Source organism: Mytilus galloprovincialis, chromosome 7 (genome assembly GCF_965363235.1).
Source record: "Mytilus galloprovincialis chromosome 7, xbMytGall1.hap1.1, whole genome shotgun sequence".
In the NCBI taxonomy this organism is placed as follows: Eukaryota; Metazoa; Mollusca; class Bivalvia; order Mytilida; family Mytilidae; genus Mytilus; species Mytilus galloprovincialis.
This window is the reverse complement of record NC_134844.1, coordinates 27,629,116-27,650,138: the sequence shown is the minus strand read 5'-3', so window position 1 is coordinate 27,650,138 and position 21,023 is coordinate 27,629,116. Positions and strand designations below refer to the sequence as shown.

The following is a 21,023-nucleotide window of genomic DNA, read 5'->3' as shown; positions in this document are numbered from 1 at the left end:
GTACTTCGACCCCACCATAATCCTGAATTCACTGCTACTGTATTTTTGGTTGCTCTCTCTGTCCTGATTGATTGTTAGTTTTTAAAGCATATTTTAGCACTTTTGGCTAATTCATGGCAGTCATTTTTTTTTATTGAGGGAGTCAAATGTTTTAATTTTTTTTTACCTAAACGCTTAAAGCTATTTTTTTATATATTTGTTTGAGACATAAAATCCTAGGGGAAGTGAATACTTTAAAACCCTTTAAGTCTCATAATGCTAGGAATTATATGTACATGTAATTAATTGACACGCCATTTAACAATATTTGGTTATATCATCTGGTGTGGCTTGGTAGTTATACAGTGCACCATTATGACTTGTGATTGTGATATGGTAATTTTAACGCACCCGTAGGAGCGGAGTGAACATTGAGTGTTATCCTTGTCCGTCTGTATGTCCAAAATTAATTTCCGTTATCTAAATATAGTTTTTGCACAAGACAAATGTTATGAAACTGATGCACAATGCTTCTTGCAAAACAACAGCCCCCTCCAAAAAAAAATCAAATCTGAATTTGTGTAATATCTCTTTTATGTTTCAGAGGTATGCCGCTTTAAAAAGGGAAACGTTGCTAAATGTTTTTCGTTTCCGTTCCCTTACTTTCGTTTGCCCATAATTTTAAGGAACGTGAACACAATGAATAGGTGAAGATGGCGTTAGGCGAGACAAAACTAATCATTAAATAATGTGTTGGAAAGATACAATCACTGCAAAAAGATTTGAAGGAAATAAAATGATTGTTGGACGTTTTTTTTTAATTTATCTAAACATATTTGGAAAAACAAAACCCTATTTGCTTAGAATTCATAATCGGTTTTTTTCGCTATTGATTATAAATAATCCTATACATATTTGATATCATATATTTGTATTGTTTTTAATGTGTAATTTACATTCTGAGGTCAAAAGTATGTCACCTTCTCCATATTATCCGATTAATTTGTATATTAAACACTGTTTTTCAATACATTGTCAATAACGATTTTGACAATAGTTTTGATGCCAAACACAAATGTGTACAGTTCTTTCATTATTGCTTAGAAATATGTAATGACATGTTGAATCTTCGATGGATTTTTATGAAATGTGCATGTTATTTGATGATACGAATTAAAAGATGATATGTGACATATACATGTCTCAAACATGTGGCTGTGTAGCGGTACGTTGGTAGGAAGTATCCGATATTTGTTTTAGTCGGACTATCCTTGAAGTAATAGAAGCTTCATTATGTGTTCAACCGGACATAACGACATGTACTTGCCATTTAATCAAATATATATTGGAAAATAATGTTTGTTTGTTCATATGCAGTCGTTTGAATTATTGTGAACAAAAGTAGGAAGTACTCAAAACTGTACGTCGGATCAACAAAATAACGTTTTTTTTTGTTTCTTAATAAGTTTATTTTTTTCTTTATATTACAGTAAAAAGTAAAATAAAAAAAATAATTCATAACCTTTATTCACCTTAATTGAGAAACGTCAAATATCAACACTGATACATTCTCTCTTTTATAATTGTTGACAGGAACACATACACATACATTCTGTAATCGAGACAACCTAATAATTTCTAATATTACTAAAAACATATATAACAAACTAAATCTTCACACTCACTGAAAACATTCTGTAATAAAAATTCAAAATAATAATTTTTCAATAATTCTAAAAACCTATACAGTATAACAAACTAAATCTTCACAGATATAATTTTATCTTTCTAGATAAAGCATACTAATATATCAAGTCTCGATCTTTCGATGTACATTGGTTTAATACATCACAGAACATTTAAGTAGTATCCACCTTGATTTACATATTCACCATGTGATTCTAAAACAAAAAAAAGGTATAGTAATAATCCGTTGCTGACACACTACATGTTATAATATATGTTCCGTCATAAAAACACATTAGCGAAGATAAACTGAAAATATACCATTTTCGAATCAAACTAACCGTCATCTTAATCAAACAAAAATTGTTTATGTCAGGATTATATATGTAAAAGAGGGACGAAAGATACCAAAGGGACAGTCAAACTCATAAATCTAAAACAAACTGACAACGCCATGGCTAAAAATGAAAAAGACAAACAAACAACAGCACACACGACACAACATAGAAAACTAAAGAATAAACAACACGAACCCCACCAAAAATCTAGGGTGATCTCAGGTGCTCCGGAAGGGTAAGAAGATCCTGCTCCACATGCGGCACCCGTCGTGTTGCCTATGTGATAACAAATCCGGTAAATAGTCTAATTCGGTAGGTCACATTCATGAAAGGGAAGGGGATTGTAGTTACGACGTAAGGAACATATCCGATATCATTTTTGAAACGATTATTCCATGTAATGTTTGATTTATGAAATCACGTTCAAATCCTATCTCAGTACCACGGTGCTTCTAAATACAAGTACATAAGAGTCCTTTGAACATTTAAATTTTAGTTGCATCCAAAGTAACCATAAAGCATTGCTATGTTGTATGGTCGGGTAAACCTGGTTTTAGACTAGCTAAACCTCTGGGTTATATATAAAATATTTAGAAAAATCGGGGTTATTATTGCTTTCTAGACATCTTTCTGATATGTTCTTTTATGTTTGTGTCTGTGTTCTAGAAGATAATTGGATTAAAATTCATCTGTAATTTTCACATATACTTTTTTGTGTCCTGATTGGATATATTTACTTATTGTAGTTTTCGATCATTATCCACGTTATATATCACCACAAATAGCAGATAGTGTATGAAATAATTAAACTGCAATGCAAAACGTTCTTATATTCTGATCTTGCCAAATTTTATTTAATAACATTTTGATAATGTTTTTGAATTTAATTAGTTTTACCAATCAACATACCATCGATGTTTAATTTTGATTTTCCACCTCCCATCTTTGTTACATTATTGGTCCCATTATGCATGGCCGCTGATTTGTCATTTTTCAGAGATTCATATGTTGTATGTTGATCCTGACAATCAGCTCTTAGATTCAAACCTTCGTATTTCGGCTCCCTTAAATGATAGTTCTTAAAATGCATTCATTGTTTTATTACAAACCGTTAAGCAACAAACAATATATATGTAGGACTCAAATCTATGGAAGGTTCCAAATCCATGGCAGATTCCTAATCTATTGTAAATGTGAAATGTGACGTCATGCCATCCCAAATCTATAGAAAGTTTTGTAATTGCCTAGACTTTAAGATTGATGCCCCGTAAAAAAAAACATTTTCCAATCTGGTCATGGTAACTGCTTGGACCATTTAATAAACTAACTAGTAAGTGCCAAAAACAAAAAAGAACGCAGTTTTCATATTTAAAAAAAATCAACGGTTTGAATTTTCACTTTATCTTTATTTCATCGCTAGTACATCTTTTTTATTTGATGACGATTTAAATGAGAGCTAGATATATATCATGTCTATAAACATGTGTGAAATAAATATTCCATAATGGTAAACCGAATCGTGATGGTGATAAAAAAAATACCGTAAACGATAAATTCGTTGACTTAAAACAAATTTCATGATTAAAATGATGCGTCCTGTAAAAATAAACTTTATTTCAATCTAAGCATTGCACCTGTTTAACCATTTATTAAACTAAAAAGTAAGATCCTTAACAAACAAGAAGGCAGTTTTTTTTTTAAATACGAATAAAACTGAACATTTTGAATTTTCACATAATGTTATTTCATCGTTAATACTTTTTTTATTTGATGATGATTTAAATCAAATTGGTATCCGGAAATTTAATCTTTCACTTTATAAATTTTGCCAGCCGTAAAATGTTTTTTTATAACTAATTTTCTAAAATATTTGTTGCTGAAAACAGCGGTGTCCTTATTCATTGCGGGCTTCGGCCGATACAGAACATTTTGTCTCTCTTTTGGATAAAAGGTCACTTTTAACTATCCGCAAATTGTTGTTGAGGAAAATACCTTCATCTGGGATGGTGTTTAAATCTATGGGTTGCACCATAGTAAGCGGCGGCGACGACGATGTAATATTGACTTACCTCCTCATTGTGACGTTATGAATAAAATCTGCCATAGATTTGATTAGTTTGACGTTTGTATCGTCACATTTGCCATAGATTAGGAATCTGCCATAGATTTGGAACCCGCCATAGATTTGAGTCCTACATATATTGAGGGATTTTGTAATTTTTACAATTTGTATCATTTTCCTGCATTGAAATATTATAGAACGGAAAGAGAAATAAACTCCACTGTTAAGGCCAATTATATATTTATTACTTGATTTTCAATATTATTTCTTTTTTTTTGTTTGAATATGATCTTATAATTTTTGCTTATCTCTTTCGCCTTTGTGTTTTTTTTTTTTTTTATAAAAAAGTAAAAAACCAAAAATGATGAAATCAAAGACAAAATTCAAAACATCAAGTCTCTTTAAAAATGGCAAACAAAAAGCTCAAACATATCAAACGAATTGAAAACAACTGTCATATAACTGCAAGATTCTTATGGAAATAATCTCTTTGCTTTAAATTTACTAATATCTATCTACCATCCTCTTATTTATAGTTGTTTCTTTGTTACTTTAAAAGGAAATACGTTTAACCCGTTGGTACTTTCAAACCATTTTTAATTTATAGTAATATAGATCTAGATTTCATACCTGTTTTCCCCGGTAGCAACTGAAATGTAAAAGCACTAGTGTACTTCGATATAATGCTAAAATACAAAGTAATGATAACCAATTTTCAATAATAAAGGTAAGAGAAAAACACTTTTCATTTGAAAAAGTAGACAACACAGATAATTGTATTTTTTTATTTATTTATTTTTATTTCGAAGGAGATTTGCACGGAACGATAGCAGAAACAGCAATAAAAAATGAAGGGTTTGTTAGTTAATGTTGCAAGACAAAAACATTAAACTTACATTCTTGGTTCTGATAGAAATGAATATCACTCTCCGCTTTTGTTTTAGAATCAGGTATCTTTTCCAGTTTGCATCCTAAAAATCAGAAATATTAAATACAAACATATGTGTAAGCAATTCGTATATATGTGTGTCTGTCATATTGTAAGAAATATTTTCTTTTTAACATTATTTTTGCGAAATTGTAATTTTCGTTTCTATCATAAACATGATTTTAATTCATGCATTTAATTGTTTTGGAATATTTCCGTTATCAAATACGATTATTAATAGAGTGTTTATCATCTCGTATTTTTATATAACGTTCTTCAAGTATTATGAGTTCTGGTTATTATAATGACGTTTAGTTTGTTTAAGCTTATCCATGTCTTGTTAAATTTGTAGTCTTATGTGACTTTAAGGTAATTCTTTCAATGTCACATCAACATATTTTTTTGTCAAAATAACAAGAAGATAACAATAATTAGAATACAGAATAAATCCATAAGTTGCAATTGGGAAACCAGTATTGGCTGATAAACGTAATCTCGAGGGAACAAACAAACCAAGACGCGATTTATCTGACTTACGATATTGTAATATATAATGTTATCATATACCTGGTTTATGGTGATTAATAATCAAAACCTACACGAAAAATGGGAATTCAACCAATGACGTCATTTTATTTTTATTGTGGATTACATGAATGAACAATACAATTATCAATATGATTGGTACACACATTCATAATAATGGGAATTCAACCAATGACGTCACTTTATTTTTATTGTGGGTTACATGAATGAACAATACAATTAATCATAGACTTTCAAAATTGATAATGGAAATGGGGAATGAGACAAAGAGACAACAAACCTACCAAAGAACAAAAAAAAAAACCATCAACATATGGGTCTTCAGCACAGCGGGAAAATACCGCACCCGCAGGCGTGCTTCCCTGACCTTACCCATAAAACTATATGTAATATTTCAGTGAAAATGGAAGTCACATTAAACTCCGAATTATATAAATGAACTAAAAAAAAGGATAAAAACATACAAGACTAACAAATGCCAGAGTCTCCTCAGAAAAATGAAGTGGCGTTAAACATGCTTTGTGAGATCCCAACCTCCCCTATACCTCTATCCGAGGTGGAATAAACAAACATCCAGCAATGTGCACTGTAAAACTAAGTTAAAAAGAAGTTAAAGTATAATTTCAAAATAGGTAACAGAAGAAACTGGTAAATTAACGTAATTTGAAATCTTTGTATGTGATGTCAGAAATAGTGCGTTGAAAAAAGTTATCATACCTGTTTTCCTTATTGCGATAATGATAACTGCTCCAACAAGTACCAATGCTAGACACCCAATACTGCTACCAACAACAACAGGAATGCTACTATCTTGATTTATATTCAAATCTGAATCTATTTCAATAAGATAAGCATTAAAAGGAATAATAATGATAGATATCAAAGGATTTCAGTTCTTAAAAACTGTTATAGTTTTACAAATATGAATTTATGATTCTGAGCACCTGCGATCATTCCTAGTGTTAAGAATTGTTCTTGTTGCTTAGTTTAAGTTTTCAAAGACATTTGTGTGTCTTTTTGTTGTTGTTTTACGTTTATTTGCTTTAAGCTTGGCATTGCAATTTTTCTCCCAACTGAGAGTTTGAATATGCCTTTGCTGTCATCAGATCCTTATTCATGTATTCGGCTCAAAGGATATAAATCCAACGATAAATGTTTATTTAATTGGGGCAACATTCAGATTGATTATAGGACCATATTTATAATTGGATTGATTTACGACTGAAAAAGGTTTAGATAAAACATATATGAATCGATTCACGTTTGAAAAGGTTTGTATCTTTGGTATTCGGATCTGACATTTCAACAATGCTAGAACAACGGAAGCAAATGAAATAAAGATGAATTGACGGAATTTTAACCAAAGTAAGATATATTTCACTTACTTCCTGATAGTTCTAGGGTAACTACGTACTCAGCTGGACTGCCATAGTTGTTTTCTAATTGTAATGAGTAAGTAGTGAAATCATCAGTAGTTAAATTATTGATTTTGAGAGTCATAATAAATCCATCGAGATCAACTTCTGTGTCGTGAAAAAAACCTTTCACAATCGCGGATGTTTCGGACAAACTATACTTTTGGGAATGAATGATCTGGAGTTCTTTGTTTATTCCACGATACCATGTTATTGAATCGTACTTAGGAATACTATACACTTTGACCGTTAACTCTACTGTTCTTCCAACTTTACTATGCGTAGTCGATTTGTTAATACCTTTGATGTTCGGCATAAAAACCGGTTTTGCTAGAAAATATAATATTCGTGTTATTACTTTTCTAAAAAGATAAATCAAAATTTGCAAAATCAAGACGTACGTCACAATGCACTACACACAAATGGAATTCAATATGTTCAGAATAAATAAAACTGCAACTTAAACACTAAAGGTTATATTTCATATAACAAAACAACCGTCTGTTCCTAAAGACTAGTAAATTAAATAACCCTTTTTCATAATATGCATTTTTAGGGTTGAGCATTACTTTTAGGTGTTATACAACCACATCATGGTAAGTCACATCCGGTTGTATACGAAAGTAGGTTTAAAAAATATTCCCTTGAATTTGACAGTTGTAGAAAATTAACTCTGCATTTCAATGCACTTTAATGTTTCTGAGTCATAAACATGTATGTTGGGTGTCTGAAAGCATCATTCTTTTTTTATTTGATGGTCTTATAAAGTATTTTGGAAATTTAACGTTACATAGTTACCAAAACAGATAACCAGTAAATAACAGTGTAAAATTTAGGTTGTTTACTTCCGGTGATGGTTAGTGTCTTATATGCAATGAAATGTAGTGTGAAATTTTCGCTGTAGCACTGGAAAGGAATAAACTTTATTCATGCAAAGTATTTCTTTGGTTGAAATAAAGGTAAATACTGTACAATTTTTTTTTAAAAATGCCAATTTAACAAAGACTAATAGGGGAAAATCAATGGTGGTATTACACCTATTTAAGGAAACTACATGTGCACTTGTGACCTTATTGTACTTTCATTTTTAAAAATTATTACTAAACTAGTTCATACATTGTAAACATGGACTATTCGGAATGGATTGAGACATAGAAAGCACGTTTGAGGTAAAATTGCCTTGAAATGGGGGTTTACGGGTGTTTGCTAGGTCAAATGAGTGGACAGACGAAGCTCTATTCAGTTTACTGTGTCAAATTTTTAATCACCCTTACAGGTTTGTTTATACAATATGTGAATTTTCATTTCAGTGTTAAGCATGTTCTGAAGAGTATTCTGTTGAAAAATCTTATATGTGAATTGGTCTGCAGATGACACTTCAGCATTGAGGTATGTATCAACTAATGTCATGTTTTTGTTTTGTTTTGGCCGGAAAAGTTTACAATTTGCCTTTGTTTCGTCTGCATTTTGCACTGACAAAACATCATCTTAACACTTATTTGCCCTGGATTTATACACATCAGAATCCAGTCTCACATACTTAAACTTTATAATTCTTACCAATTTATTATTTTTACCAGCATTCCAAGGGACATAACCCTTTTTAAAAACATTTTTAGGTATTTTTTTATTACTCTTTCTCCTCATTTTCTAAGGTAAAATACAAGAAAGTGGACTTTTTGTGTAAATCTATTAGAAATATACTGTTATAAGTAAATAAAAAGACTTTGATACCAGTAACAATAAATGATTGACTGAATGGGAACCGTTATTTGTCCCACTAGGGGAACAGACCAAAAACTCAAGTTACACATAAGGGCTAATAGAAACTTCCGTGGAGACTGTTAACATTTATAGAGACAGTTCTTTCAGCTAAAACACTTTAATAATTGATTTAACATTACATTTATTTCATTTTTTTGGAAAAATAATCACATTTGTTATATTTTTTAGAAAAAAGAAGGAAAGAGGAAAACTAGACCAAAACAGACCAAAACAGACTATCAAATTAACTCTAAAAGGTGCAATTAAATTGTTTATCATCTTAAAGTTGTCTTTTGTGTCCTATTTAATTTTTTGAATGCATAGATCATGAGTATATGATCAGATATAAGTCAACACTGCATTTTATAATGATACACTGAAATAAGATTTTTTCGAAGAAATTGGTATGAAATCGCCGTAGGATATGGCTTTACATTATAGTGATTTTCTCTGAAACAAAAGCTCTGACTGAGACAAAATTTGACAGTTATGATTGAAATAACTTGCAATTGGAGGGGAAAAATTACATTAAGTTTATTTGACATTTAGGTGTTCTTTAGGTGTAATACCACCAAATCATGGTACGTCACATCCTGTTGTATACGAAAGTAGGTCTAAAAAAATATTCCCTTGAATTTGACAGTTGTAGAAAATTAACCCTGTATTTCAATGCACTTAATGTTTCTGAGTCATAAACATGTATGTTGGGTGTCTGAAAGCATCATTCTTTTTTTATTTGATGGTTTTATAAAATATTTTGGAAAGCAGGTAACCAGTAAATAACAGTGTAAAACTTGGGTTGTTTATTTCCGGTCATGGCTACTTTCTTATATGCAATGAAATGTAGTGTGAAATTTCCACTGTAGCACTGGAAAGGATTAAACTTTATTCATGCAAAGTATTTCTTTGGTTGAAATAAAGGTAAATACTGTACAATTTCTTTTTAAAAATGCCAATTTAACAAAGACTAATAGGGGAAAATCAATGGTGGTATTACACCTTATGTATAATTCAAAACGTTAAAAAGGTCGGCAGTAACTGACAACATGATATACGAAAGCAATAATTGTATAGATATATGCAATTTTCTATCACATACATTGTCAACTGCCATCTAAATGTTGCCTTTTTTCAAAGAAAATAAAAAAAAACATTATGTCAATTCGTTACCATTTATAGTGACAAAACCATATCCAGTCTGCTCAATGATTCCTTCTTTATCTTGTATTCCGTTTCCTGCTTTACACACATATATTCCGTTGTCCTGATAACTATGATCAATGTGATAGAGCGGTAACACCAGTTTGCCAGTTTGTTTACCTTTCATTTCTCTTATCAGTTTTCCATTTGATGAAGTATGCTTCCACTGGTAGTATGTGTAATTAGAAGGGTTACCAGAAGCATTGCAAGAAATTACTCTTGAATTATCCAAATAGTTGAAGGTCATATTGTTGACATATATTTTTGGAGCAACTATTCAAGTATAAAGTAGAGAGAGGTTAACATCTCAAACAATAGTTTGACGCTTTATCATACTCAGGTACATGTGAAAATAAAACAAATGTCGTATGAGTTAGACAACTCTCTATCAGAGACTAAATGACGGATAAGGTAACAACATTAGGTCACCATATGCAGCCTTAAACAATCTACAAACCTAATACTGCACAGTTGACGTTAAAAAGACCCGATATGATAAATCTTAACACATTCAAAAGATAATACTAATTGCTTTGTTAATGTAAAAAAGTAAAAAAAAACACCTTTAACGACAAACTTATATAAAATGAAGCCACAAACGATAATCACTTAATGACTCGAATAAGGCGAGGACTTTGAACTTCATCAGCAAACCTATGGTTTACATTGCTGTAGTTTTTATTTTTTCTTAATTTTGTATTGATATAAGAACTTTGAAGTTCATAGTTTCCTCCGATTTTATTTTCATGTGGTTTTTTTTTAACGTTATGATAACGGGGTTTGCGTTATATTTCACCACTTGTCCATGTTTACAAGCTGTGATAGTTATGTAGTGTCGCTTGATTATTTGTGTCAATATGCTGGGATCTATGATTAGTTTTTCTATTCCATTAACGTATATCAATATTCCTTGCTTAATGAGTACAATATCTCAAAATATATTCTAAATTTAATTTTTACGAAAAATAAATGTTTACAACCATCCAATACGTTCTCCCATTTATTGTGTTAACAACGCCTACAATTTGTCCAGTGCATATACCACTCGCCATCTGTAATCAGAATCAAGATTTTGTGTGTCGGGCGATGCCCAACTCTTCCCTTCTATTTGATTCTTATAACAAAGGTTGTAATATTTAACAAACAGTGGTATGAGGCTGATTTTTCATATTTTGTTAAGGATAATGTTATTATTACTGTCTTTAATTAACAATCTTACACGTTTCAGTTTTATTAAATAATGTCAATATAAATATCTTTGTTGTTAATTATATAACAACCGTGTATTGTTCAGGTTTTAAAGGTTACAGGAAAAGCGCAGGGTATTTGCACTTACTTGTATCCCATATTTTGTTTACAGCATGAAAATAAGGTTAACGTTTAGCTAGCTATAAAACCAGGTTCAATCCACCATTTTCTACATTAGAAAATGCCTGTACCAAGTCAGTAATATGACAATTGTTATCCATTCGTTTGATGTGTTTGGACTTTTGATTTTGCCTTTTGATTTTTGATTTTCCTTTTTGAATTTTCCTCGGAGTTCAGTATTTTTGTGTTTTTACTTTTTACAAGCAATACTTGATCATAGACTGATTTAGTTATCTATATGAGTACATGCTGGCCTTTTGTGTTAGATATATTTTTAATATGTTTGGCTTTCAAACTTTTAATCTAGAGTTATGCTTATAATAATCATTCCGGAACCAAAACTTTTCATTTGCAAAAAAAATTTACATTTGTGTGTATGATTGACATAACTATTTTAATGACATTTTGTGACCACAAAGAGCCACAAATATGGACTTTCAAATACAATACTACCGCAACACATATAATTCTTTCAAACTTACATTGTACTTGTATCGTTTGACTTGCTGAAATGCCGATGGGATCTGCTTCATTGCTTGCTCTGCATGTAATCAACTGACCATTATTTTGTTTAACCACTGTGTACCTCAGTACAGAGATTGTTGTATACATGTCTGTAGTGGACTCATATGTAAATTTCTGTGTTGAGTAAGATGTTATATTTTTACCCCCCATGAACCAATTAAATAAAGCGGCAGGACGACTTCCAGTACTTGTGCACGATATTTCCAGTTGTTCAGTCTCCTTTAAAATCACAGGATCACGATCAAATACAGGTGCAAGAGGTTTAACTGAATAAGAATAAGTGTAAATAAAGGCAACAGTAGTATACCGCTGTTCAAAACTCATAAATCCATGGACAAAAAACAAAATCGGGGTAACAAACTAAAACCGAGGGAAACGCATTAAGTATAAGAGGAGAACAACGACACAACACCGAAACGCAACACACACAGAAACAGACCAAGCAACAGACAAAACACCACGAGAATAACAAATATAACATCAAAACCAAATACAAGAATTTGGGATAGATAAGTACCGTGCCACGTCTTATCTAAAAAAATAAGAGAAAACACAAACGACTCAACGTTAAAATGCAACACACACAGAAACGAACAATGTTATAACAATGGCCATCTTCCTGACTTGGTACAGGACACTTTTAAAGGGGAATAAAAGTGGTGGGTTGAACCTGGTTTTATGGCATGCCAAACCTCGCACTTTAATGACAAAGTTAAATATAACATTGAAATGACAACATAATATTACAGGACTACAATACAAACAAAAAGGAGACCATATTAGACAAAGAAAAGCATGATTAATAGACAACAAAAGCATCAAGTTTAAAATTCAATACGCCAAAAACGCGTCTCGTCCACACAAGACTCAATAGTGACGCCCAGATATAAAAGATCGAAAGTGAAAAAAGTACAAAGTTGTACAGCACTGAAGATCAAAAGTTGAAAAGGTTTTGCCAAATACGGCATTGTTTGTATGCCCGGGATAAGAACATTCTTATTATATAGAACAATTCATGCTATTGCAAACAGTAAATTTTATCAAATGAATATGAAAGAGATATACATAATCATGATAATGAAACTGAAGTATTAACTAATTACAGAAAACTAAACCCGAATACATAACGCCCAGATATAAAAGATCGAAAGTGAAAAAAGTACAAAGTTGTACAGCACTGAAGATCAAAAGTTGAAAAGGTTTTGCCAAATACGGCATTGTTTTTATGCCCGGGATAAGAACACTTTTATATAGAACGATTCATGCTATTGCAAACAGTAAATTTTAACAAATGAATGTGAAAGATATATTCATAATGAAACTGAAGTATTAACTTATTACAGAAAACTAAACCCGAATGCATGATGCAGCATAGACACACCCGAATCAATCCAGGCGTCAACGCAATTAAAAAAATGACGTCACATACGATGGTGAAAAGGCAAACGTTATGCCACATTTGAATTTATGAAATTTAGAAACAGCATGACGTCACACATGAAAAACTATAATGCATAGGACAATTTGAAAAAAATGATATTCAACAAAGAATTCATATACTCGTAACCGAACGCGAATTGTGTAACAGTCGTGTCAACTTCAAAACATTCCGTGACAAGCTAAGGAAACACTAGCACTTGGTAACTTTATTATCAGGGATAGTTCTGATAAAGTGTACAGTAAGTGTGTTGTAATATGCTAGGTTCACGTTCGCCAAAAGAAGTAAATTTGTGAGTATTGACAATTGTACCATACACTGTATTTTTTTTTTACCTTTTTACCTTTTTTTCGGTGTTGTTCTAAATGACAGAACCTATGTGTTAATTATAGCGCCTAATACAACGAAAAGCGTTAATTAATAAAACATTGTACAGTAGCAAAAAATATAAAAAAAATTAGTATAATATAATTTGATATATTTCAAATCATATTAAACACTACACAATAATTGTCCAGATTTCTACGGCTGAAAAAGAATGCTGTTTTCATAACCAAAGAAATTTTCTGTGTTACGCTGTATGATGCTTCATCTAGAGACCAAAGTGTACATTTGTTAGAGAATTCATGAAGTTTACTAGAATGAAAAAAAATATCCAATAATACATTTGAAGACCATTAGCAGTTTGATTATTCTAGGACTAAATTTACAATAAATTGTTTATTTTTGGCAAATTACTAGCACAATGCGCCATATATAAAAGAGGGACGAAAGATACCAGAGGGACAGTCAAACTCATAAATCGAAAATAAACTGACAACGCCATGGCTTAAAATGAAAAGGACAAACATATTCATAATAGTACACACGACACAACATAGAAAACTAAAGAATAAACAACACAAACCCCATCAAAAAACTAGAGGTGATCTCAAATGTTTCGGAAGGGTAAGCAGATCCTGATCCACATGTGGCACCCGTCGTGTTGCTTATGAGATAACAAATCCGGTAACTAGTCTAACTTGGTATAAAAAGGGCAGATGAAAAATGATATTCTGTCATACTAAACTTTAAATGCACATTTACTTACAAGATGTCCTAAATTAAGTACATGTAAAAAAAAAAGGTACTATCAGTATGCTGTATATAAAAGTCAGCAGTCTGAAATCAAAATAATTTTTTTTATTTTTACTGCATTTGTGGAATGGCGTTATCAGTGGTGATACCAAGATGTTTTGAATGTATACTTACGACTGAGGTAAATGTATGCTTTTGTTGATAGCGATATGTTCAAATCGCTGTCATTTGCAATACACTCTACTGAAGCATTGTCAAAATCTCTGGGTATTGGCTTTATTGTAAGCTCAACAGACTGGTTACCTTGTTCAACCACTTGATTTCGTATTTTGATTGAAAGAAAAGGAGGTGGTTGACCTCCTTTTGCTATACATTTGATGTGAAAGTCTTGGCCTTCTACTCCATTCAATCTTTTGTCCAGTGTGGTATCTAAAAATTCAAGCTTTTCCACTGGCTCTATGAATATAAAAATTATAATTAGATTATCTTTATGACCGGTAATTGATAAAGATCATATTAAGTATCTGTGGTAGAGTGTTTAGTATTGATATTTATTTTCTTTCAGAATAATTAATATTAATTAGTAGTTTTCTGTTTATTGTTATATGTTTATTAAGAGTTCATCAAATCTTCTATTCTCTTATATCTTCTTAGTAGAGTTTTACTCTATTTTTCTGATTTATTAGTCAGTCAGTCATGTGTCATATCATCTTGTCTGCTATTGGTCACAGTCATTGAGTTCGTAGTTTTCTTTTTGATATACCTTAAGAGAAAGCTTGACATGTAGCAGCCATATTTAAAATAGTTATATAGTTAAGTATGACTCCACCTAAGAATCATGCAAAATGAAGAAAAAGTGATTTACCATTATGTAACCAATATGCTTGATATTTGGTTATGTGACACACTTTAAGTAAAAATTAACATATTTTCAACCATAATTGTAAATGCCTACTATTAATGTCATTTATACTCAAATAAAAACTCAGATAGACATGTTTTTCTCACTATAAGTATTGGAAATATGATGGATGCTATAACATATATCTGCCGTGAGCAGGCGAGTTGTATAACACTATTTAGCATATCAGAAAAATATGTCAATGTAAGTGTGTAATTTGTGTGCTTTCTTGTTATCTTTTATGTTATATTTTTTGCCATTTACATGTAGTTGCATATTGGAGATTTATGTATGCAACTCCAGAAAGACAATGAAAGACCAAGACTTGGATTGCATGAAACTTTCAGAAATCTTCAATATCTTGATTACTATGTCATGATGCCTTTACATTGTAAAACTATATTTTTCTTAACATGTCAGAGTGAGCAACTGAAATTAAACATACATTGTTTTTACTGTATTTTTGTTTGTTATATATCACAGTGGACATTGCTGACTCTATATTACTCTTTATAATTATTATTGCCAGACTCACATTTAGGTATCTTGGAATTACATTTGTATTTCACTTTTTTCCTTTTCCTAGTTAAGCCAATATATATACAAACATATGTTTTGAGAAAAGGTCTGAAGGTAAAAGTTGAGAATGGAAATGGGGAATGTGTCAAAGAGACAACAACCCGACCATAGACACATGATAGAACAGACAGAAAGTCACCAGTAGGTCTTCAATGCAGTGAGAAATTCCCGCACCCAGAGCTGTCCTTCAACTGGCGCCTAAACAAATATATATACTAGTTCAGTGATAATGAAAGCCAAACTAAACTCAATATTCTATATTTTTTTTTGTTCAGCTTTATTTAAAAATCTTATGAATATTTATTATTAATCTGTTTTAAGGTACCTTCTACCAGTCATCAAGTGTCATTTAAAGTTACTACAGCAGAAATTTAAACTATGAAGAAAGTGATACATTGTATACATGGTAATTAACCAATAGAAATATTTTTTTTTAACGATATTCTTATATCAGACAACTTAGTTGTCAAAACGAATAGAGAAATATTAGTAGATTAATTGTGTCACTTTTGTTCTCTTGTTTATATTTTTAAACCCTTTTTTCAACTGAACTGATCCTTTTGATTTCTATACACACATTATGTAAAAGTACATTAGATTACAACTAGGCTGAACAAGTTCAATTTCACTGATATGAAACTTTGACCAATATATACCATGTATACATGTATATATAGCATTTGTAACTCTATATCATATATGTATAAGGTGAATCAATGTGCTTGTAACTTTGGATAGAGTCTTATGAAATGGTGAAAATCACTGTATCCCGGTACACAGGGTTGTCAATAAACATGATAAATGAAAACTTAACATTTGCAGAACTTAAAATAAATACTAATACATATAACAACAACACTTTAAAGAGTCAATTTTTTGTTGTTGAAAACTTGGATCAGATAAATATAGAAAAATATATTTACTATTTATCAAATCTATTCACAACTGCTGACTGTCTACCTTCACTTTTTCCTTTCCCAAAGCATTTCTGTTTTGTAGATTTTCTGGAGGAACAACATATTGAGTAACATAACAGGTCGACAGAGAGCTATCACAGTTACATATAATGTCTTGGAAGCAGCATTTTATAAGATATCAATAAGGCAGTGGACATACTACACTTTTGGATGAATTATAGCCTGAAGAAGTTTTGATCTGACATTAAGGACCGGGTCATACAATTTTTGCCCTAATCCTTTAAGTGGTTTGTTAAGAAGAGACTGAAAACATGACTGAATTGGCTTGTGTGTGTCTGCTGCATCTTTAAAGGAAAAGACTTGATTGACTATTTGTAAAAACAAAATTTTTATAGAATAAAAAAGAAAATAATGCTAACTCATTTTTGTATTGCCTGTGAAAATAGAGCTCTATATTGGAGACTTAAAGATTTACTTATTACTATCTGGCTGCAGCAGTGTAAACTATTTGTATACAGCTTTATATTTTAGAGGGGAGAAGCCATGGATGCTTCAAACCTTTTATGCAGATACCTTATGCTAAGAAGTTTCCTTCTGTCAGGTGTCTCTTTTCCTTGACAACATTTTCATGTTTCAACAAAACCATAAAAAATATACCTACCAGGTAGTTTGATCTGCTCTTGACCTCATTTTTATGATTCATTGGTCAATGTTAAGTTTTGTGTTTTGGTATGTTTTTCAATAATCATAAGCAAAACAAGATATAACTACGTTAGTGTACTGAAGTGAACAATTGTAAGATGTACATGTCTGTCTGACCTTGACCGCAATGGCTCATTGTCATGGATCTTTAAAACATGTTTAGTTGATGAGATACATGTGTATTCTGGTCCTATAGAGCAATCAATTTGTTGTCCTTTTTAGAAACAGTGTTGAGCTTTTTCTTGAACCATTACGTGTATATTGATAGGGTTCATACCCCCTTTTTCTGTCCAAATTTCACATTGAATTCTCGAAAAAAATAAGGAATAAGTTCATTTTTTAATGATTTAAAGGCTGTTTCTTGCACTACAAACATATCTGAAAAGCTTTCATTGATTAATTATAGAGCTTAACTGTCAGAGTTAACATCCAGGAGGGGGAAGGCAAATATCTTCAAAGGGTTGTTTGAAAGATTTAAGCATAGCATCAATATTTAATATTTGTGCTCCTTACAATGATTTTGTACAAAAAATGATAGTTCGAACAAATATTGTTTAAGTGATTTTTAAAGGAAGATCTTGTAAATCTAGACATTTGTCACTTGACGACCAAATTTCCTTCTCAACTTTATTTCATTATTTTGAATAATTTGATGTTACAATGTACATGCTGTATTACATGGAGAAAAATTTTAAAAAATTAAATGCTTGATTAAAATTTTATTATTATAACAAAGCATACATTTATCAAAAATGTGTAATTCTCAAAATCGGTGTTTTCTGTTTCCATGGATACTGATAGTTTGCTTTGAGGATAATGATCAATAAGTAACTGTTTTATTTACTTTGTTTCAATATTTAGGTGTTATGCAAGCTAAAAACACACAATCAAATGAATTGTGCTATAAATACATAAAAAAATTTTAGATAATTGTAAGAAAAAAAAAATGCAAAAAAAAAGAATTAGACAAAAAATTTTTTTTCTGAAAAATCTAAAGGAGGCTACAAACGATTATTTTTATATGTTATAGACAAAGGTCCAATGAACAAATGCGAACAAATATGTTATCGATAGGACCCTGCTCTTGGAAGAAAATAAAATTTGAAAAACGTAATTAAGTTAAGCCTCGGTCACACCTTACCGGATAGCTCGAACGGACGCCTAACGGATAAAAAAAAAGTTATCCGTTGACAAAATTTTTATCCGTTGGGAGTCCGTTGGTTTACTAACGGACATGTAACGAATGCCTAACGGACACACAACGGACATTGAACGTACATGAAACGGATACGTACCGGACAGAACGGACGTCGAACGTACATCCAACGGACGAGTACCGGATAAAACGGACACCTAACGGAAGCGTAACGGATAAAACGGATGAACAAAATAATCTGAAAATTAAAGGCAATAAACCATCTAAAAATTTAAGGCAATAAACCATCTGAAAATTAAAAGCAATAAACCATCTGAAAATTAAAGGCAATAAACCACATACACGTGACCTTAAAATGATTGTATCTAGTACATGTATATATGTTATAATATTTGCTTCTGGGAAAGTGTGGTCAGTAGGACAGGTATCAAGGTCACACGTACCAAACAAATAGAACAATTTATCCGATTCTTTTTTACGTTTTTACACACGAGGGTCACTTTAGTTAACAGGTTTAGTTTTATTTTGTATTGCGTCTTGTTTAGCATGATATGTGTGCAAATATAGAGCTACTCTGATTAAAAAAAAAATCAAGGTAGAAGCAGTGTGGTAATTCAGTCTTATAGAGTTTAAGTTGATTTTCTGAATTTGTTTATATTATGTACCTCTGGTATGAAAACGGATAATGTGTTATACGGAACTCTTCATCCGTACTGCATGCTACGATATTTTGCTCCAGAAGCAAGGTGTCTAAGTGTAATTGCTAACTTGAGTCCTGGTTCCAGTGGATTTCTGTAAAAGGTATTCTGCTTGGCTATGCGAGGTCCAACTTGCAATATCTCGTCGAACATCTCTGTGGGCATTCGAAGGAAGTGTACAAAGGACTGCCGATCCTCCCACCTAAGTTCGGTCATGAGTTGGTCATATAGACCAAAACTGCATCGTCTTTCAGGACTAAGCCATGGTCGTGTCCACCATCTCCTTTGTCTTCTCCTTCTTCTCCTTTCGACAGCTATAAGGTTTATATTTGCTACATTTAAGTTGAGTCTGGCCTGAATAAGAGCTGTTTGGTAGCGAAGACGTGCTCTTACTCCAAGATCCATCACGAATAATAAATATTCATGACACTCAAGAAAATCTGACATACCAATTATTGGCATTTCTAACGCGAAATTTCAATTGGCATTTGTCCGTTTTACATCCGGTAGGCATCCGTTTTATCCGTTATCCTTCCGTTAATGTCCGTTTCACATCCGTTTTATCCGTTAGGCGTCCGTTAGGCGTCCGGTAGACGTCCGTTGGTGAATTGGTCTACCGGATCTCCAACGGATGCATAACGGACACGTAACGGATACAAAACGGACGAGTACCGTACAAAACGGACGCCTAACGGACGCCTAACGGACGTTCAACGGACATTTTATCCGTTGGACGTCCGTTCAAAGTTTTGAACATGCTCAAAATTTTCCACCGGACAGAACGGACGTCAACGGATAAAACGGACGCTTAACGGACATGCAACGGATATGGACGGACGCCTAACGGATAAGAACGGACGTCTAACGGACATGAACGGATTGAAAAAAAGTTATCCGTTAGGCGTCCGTTCGGGCTATCCGGTAAGGTGTGACCGAGGCTTTAATTAAGTAAATGAAACACTGCAACAATTAGTTTAACATATTTATTCACCATCAATACAAATATATAGGGGAGATTGGTGTAAGTAGACATGTAGGGTAAGTGGTCACCGCGTTAGTTATTTCCGGTAGCTGTCTTAATGCGAGTTGTCTCCCGTCGGACACGTAGCTGATCAACACAACGGACAAAGTCAAAGAAAAGTTAAAAGGTAAATTGAAGGTCAATGCACCTTAGCAGTAAATATTCAGGCATATTATTTTTTTTGCTGGTTGCGACAATGGAAGTGAAAGATAATTAGTAGTTCTAATGAATCATACGTTTGTTTTAATAACATAACACACAGAAATCTGTCCCGTTCGGCGACACACGTTTGTGAATGAATACTTGAGATTCTTAAAACGACAAATATGGCCTTAAAATGAAACTTTCAATGATTCTTTTGATAATATAATGGCATAAAAAATACACAACTAGCTAAATAAAAACATCCTGCTTCTGTAATATGGCGGCGTACATGTTGAATTTACGGCGAATATGTACGTTCTCAAAATTGTCTTTTACAATAAATGTATGTGGGATTCCGTTGAAAATAAGTTGACTTGATCTAACTTGGATATCAAGGATAACGATTCAAACCCACAGACTTATTTATCTGTGCGGAAAATTGCTGCTTTGAGTAAAACAGAAGAAGCGGTGCCATGTTGCAAGTAGCTTTCAATATGACGTCATACCATTCATTAAAAAAACCAGAAATTTGCATAAAACATATCCTAAAGCAGATCAATGCACACAAACCCTCTTTAA

The 21,023-nt window shown here is 32.0% G+C and overlaps 1 protein-coding gene across 1 annotated transcript in view; it reads right to left on the bottom strand.

The window, feature by feature from the left end:
• Nucleotides 1–1,489: 1,489 nt before the first annotated feature.
• LOC143082673 (uncharacterized) overlaps nucleotides 1,490–21,023 on the bottom strand; it is a 32,247-nt gene continuing 12,713 nt past the window's right edge. Inside the window, exons 3-11 of the mRNA XM_076258483.1 lie at nucleotides 14,501–14,782; nucleotides 11,769–12,077; nucleotides 9,889–10,191; nucleotides 6,925–7,284; nucleotides 6,257–6,373; nucleotides 4,962–5,036; nucleotides 4,696–4,714; nucleotides 2,913–3,067; nucleotides 1,490–1,880 (exon numbers count right to left, since the gene is read on the bottom strand). Of these exons, the coding sequence (XP_076114598.1) occupies nucleotides 1,828–1,880; nucleotides 2,913–3,067; nucleotides 4,696–4,714; nucleotides 4,962–5,036; nucleotides 6,257–6,373; nucleotides 6,925–7,284; nucleotides 9,889–10,191; nucleotides 11,769–12,077; nucleotides 14,501–14,782 (1,673 nt within the window). The 3' untranslated portion in view covers nucleotides 1,490–1,827. The remainder of the gene's footprint in view (nucleotides 1,881–2,912; nucleotides 3,068–4,695; nucleotides 4,715–4,961; nucleotides 5,037–6,256; nucleotides 6,374–6,924; nucleotides 7,285–9,888; nucleotides 10,192–11,768; nucleotides 12,078–14,500; nucleotides 14,783–21,023) is intronic.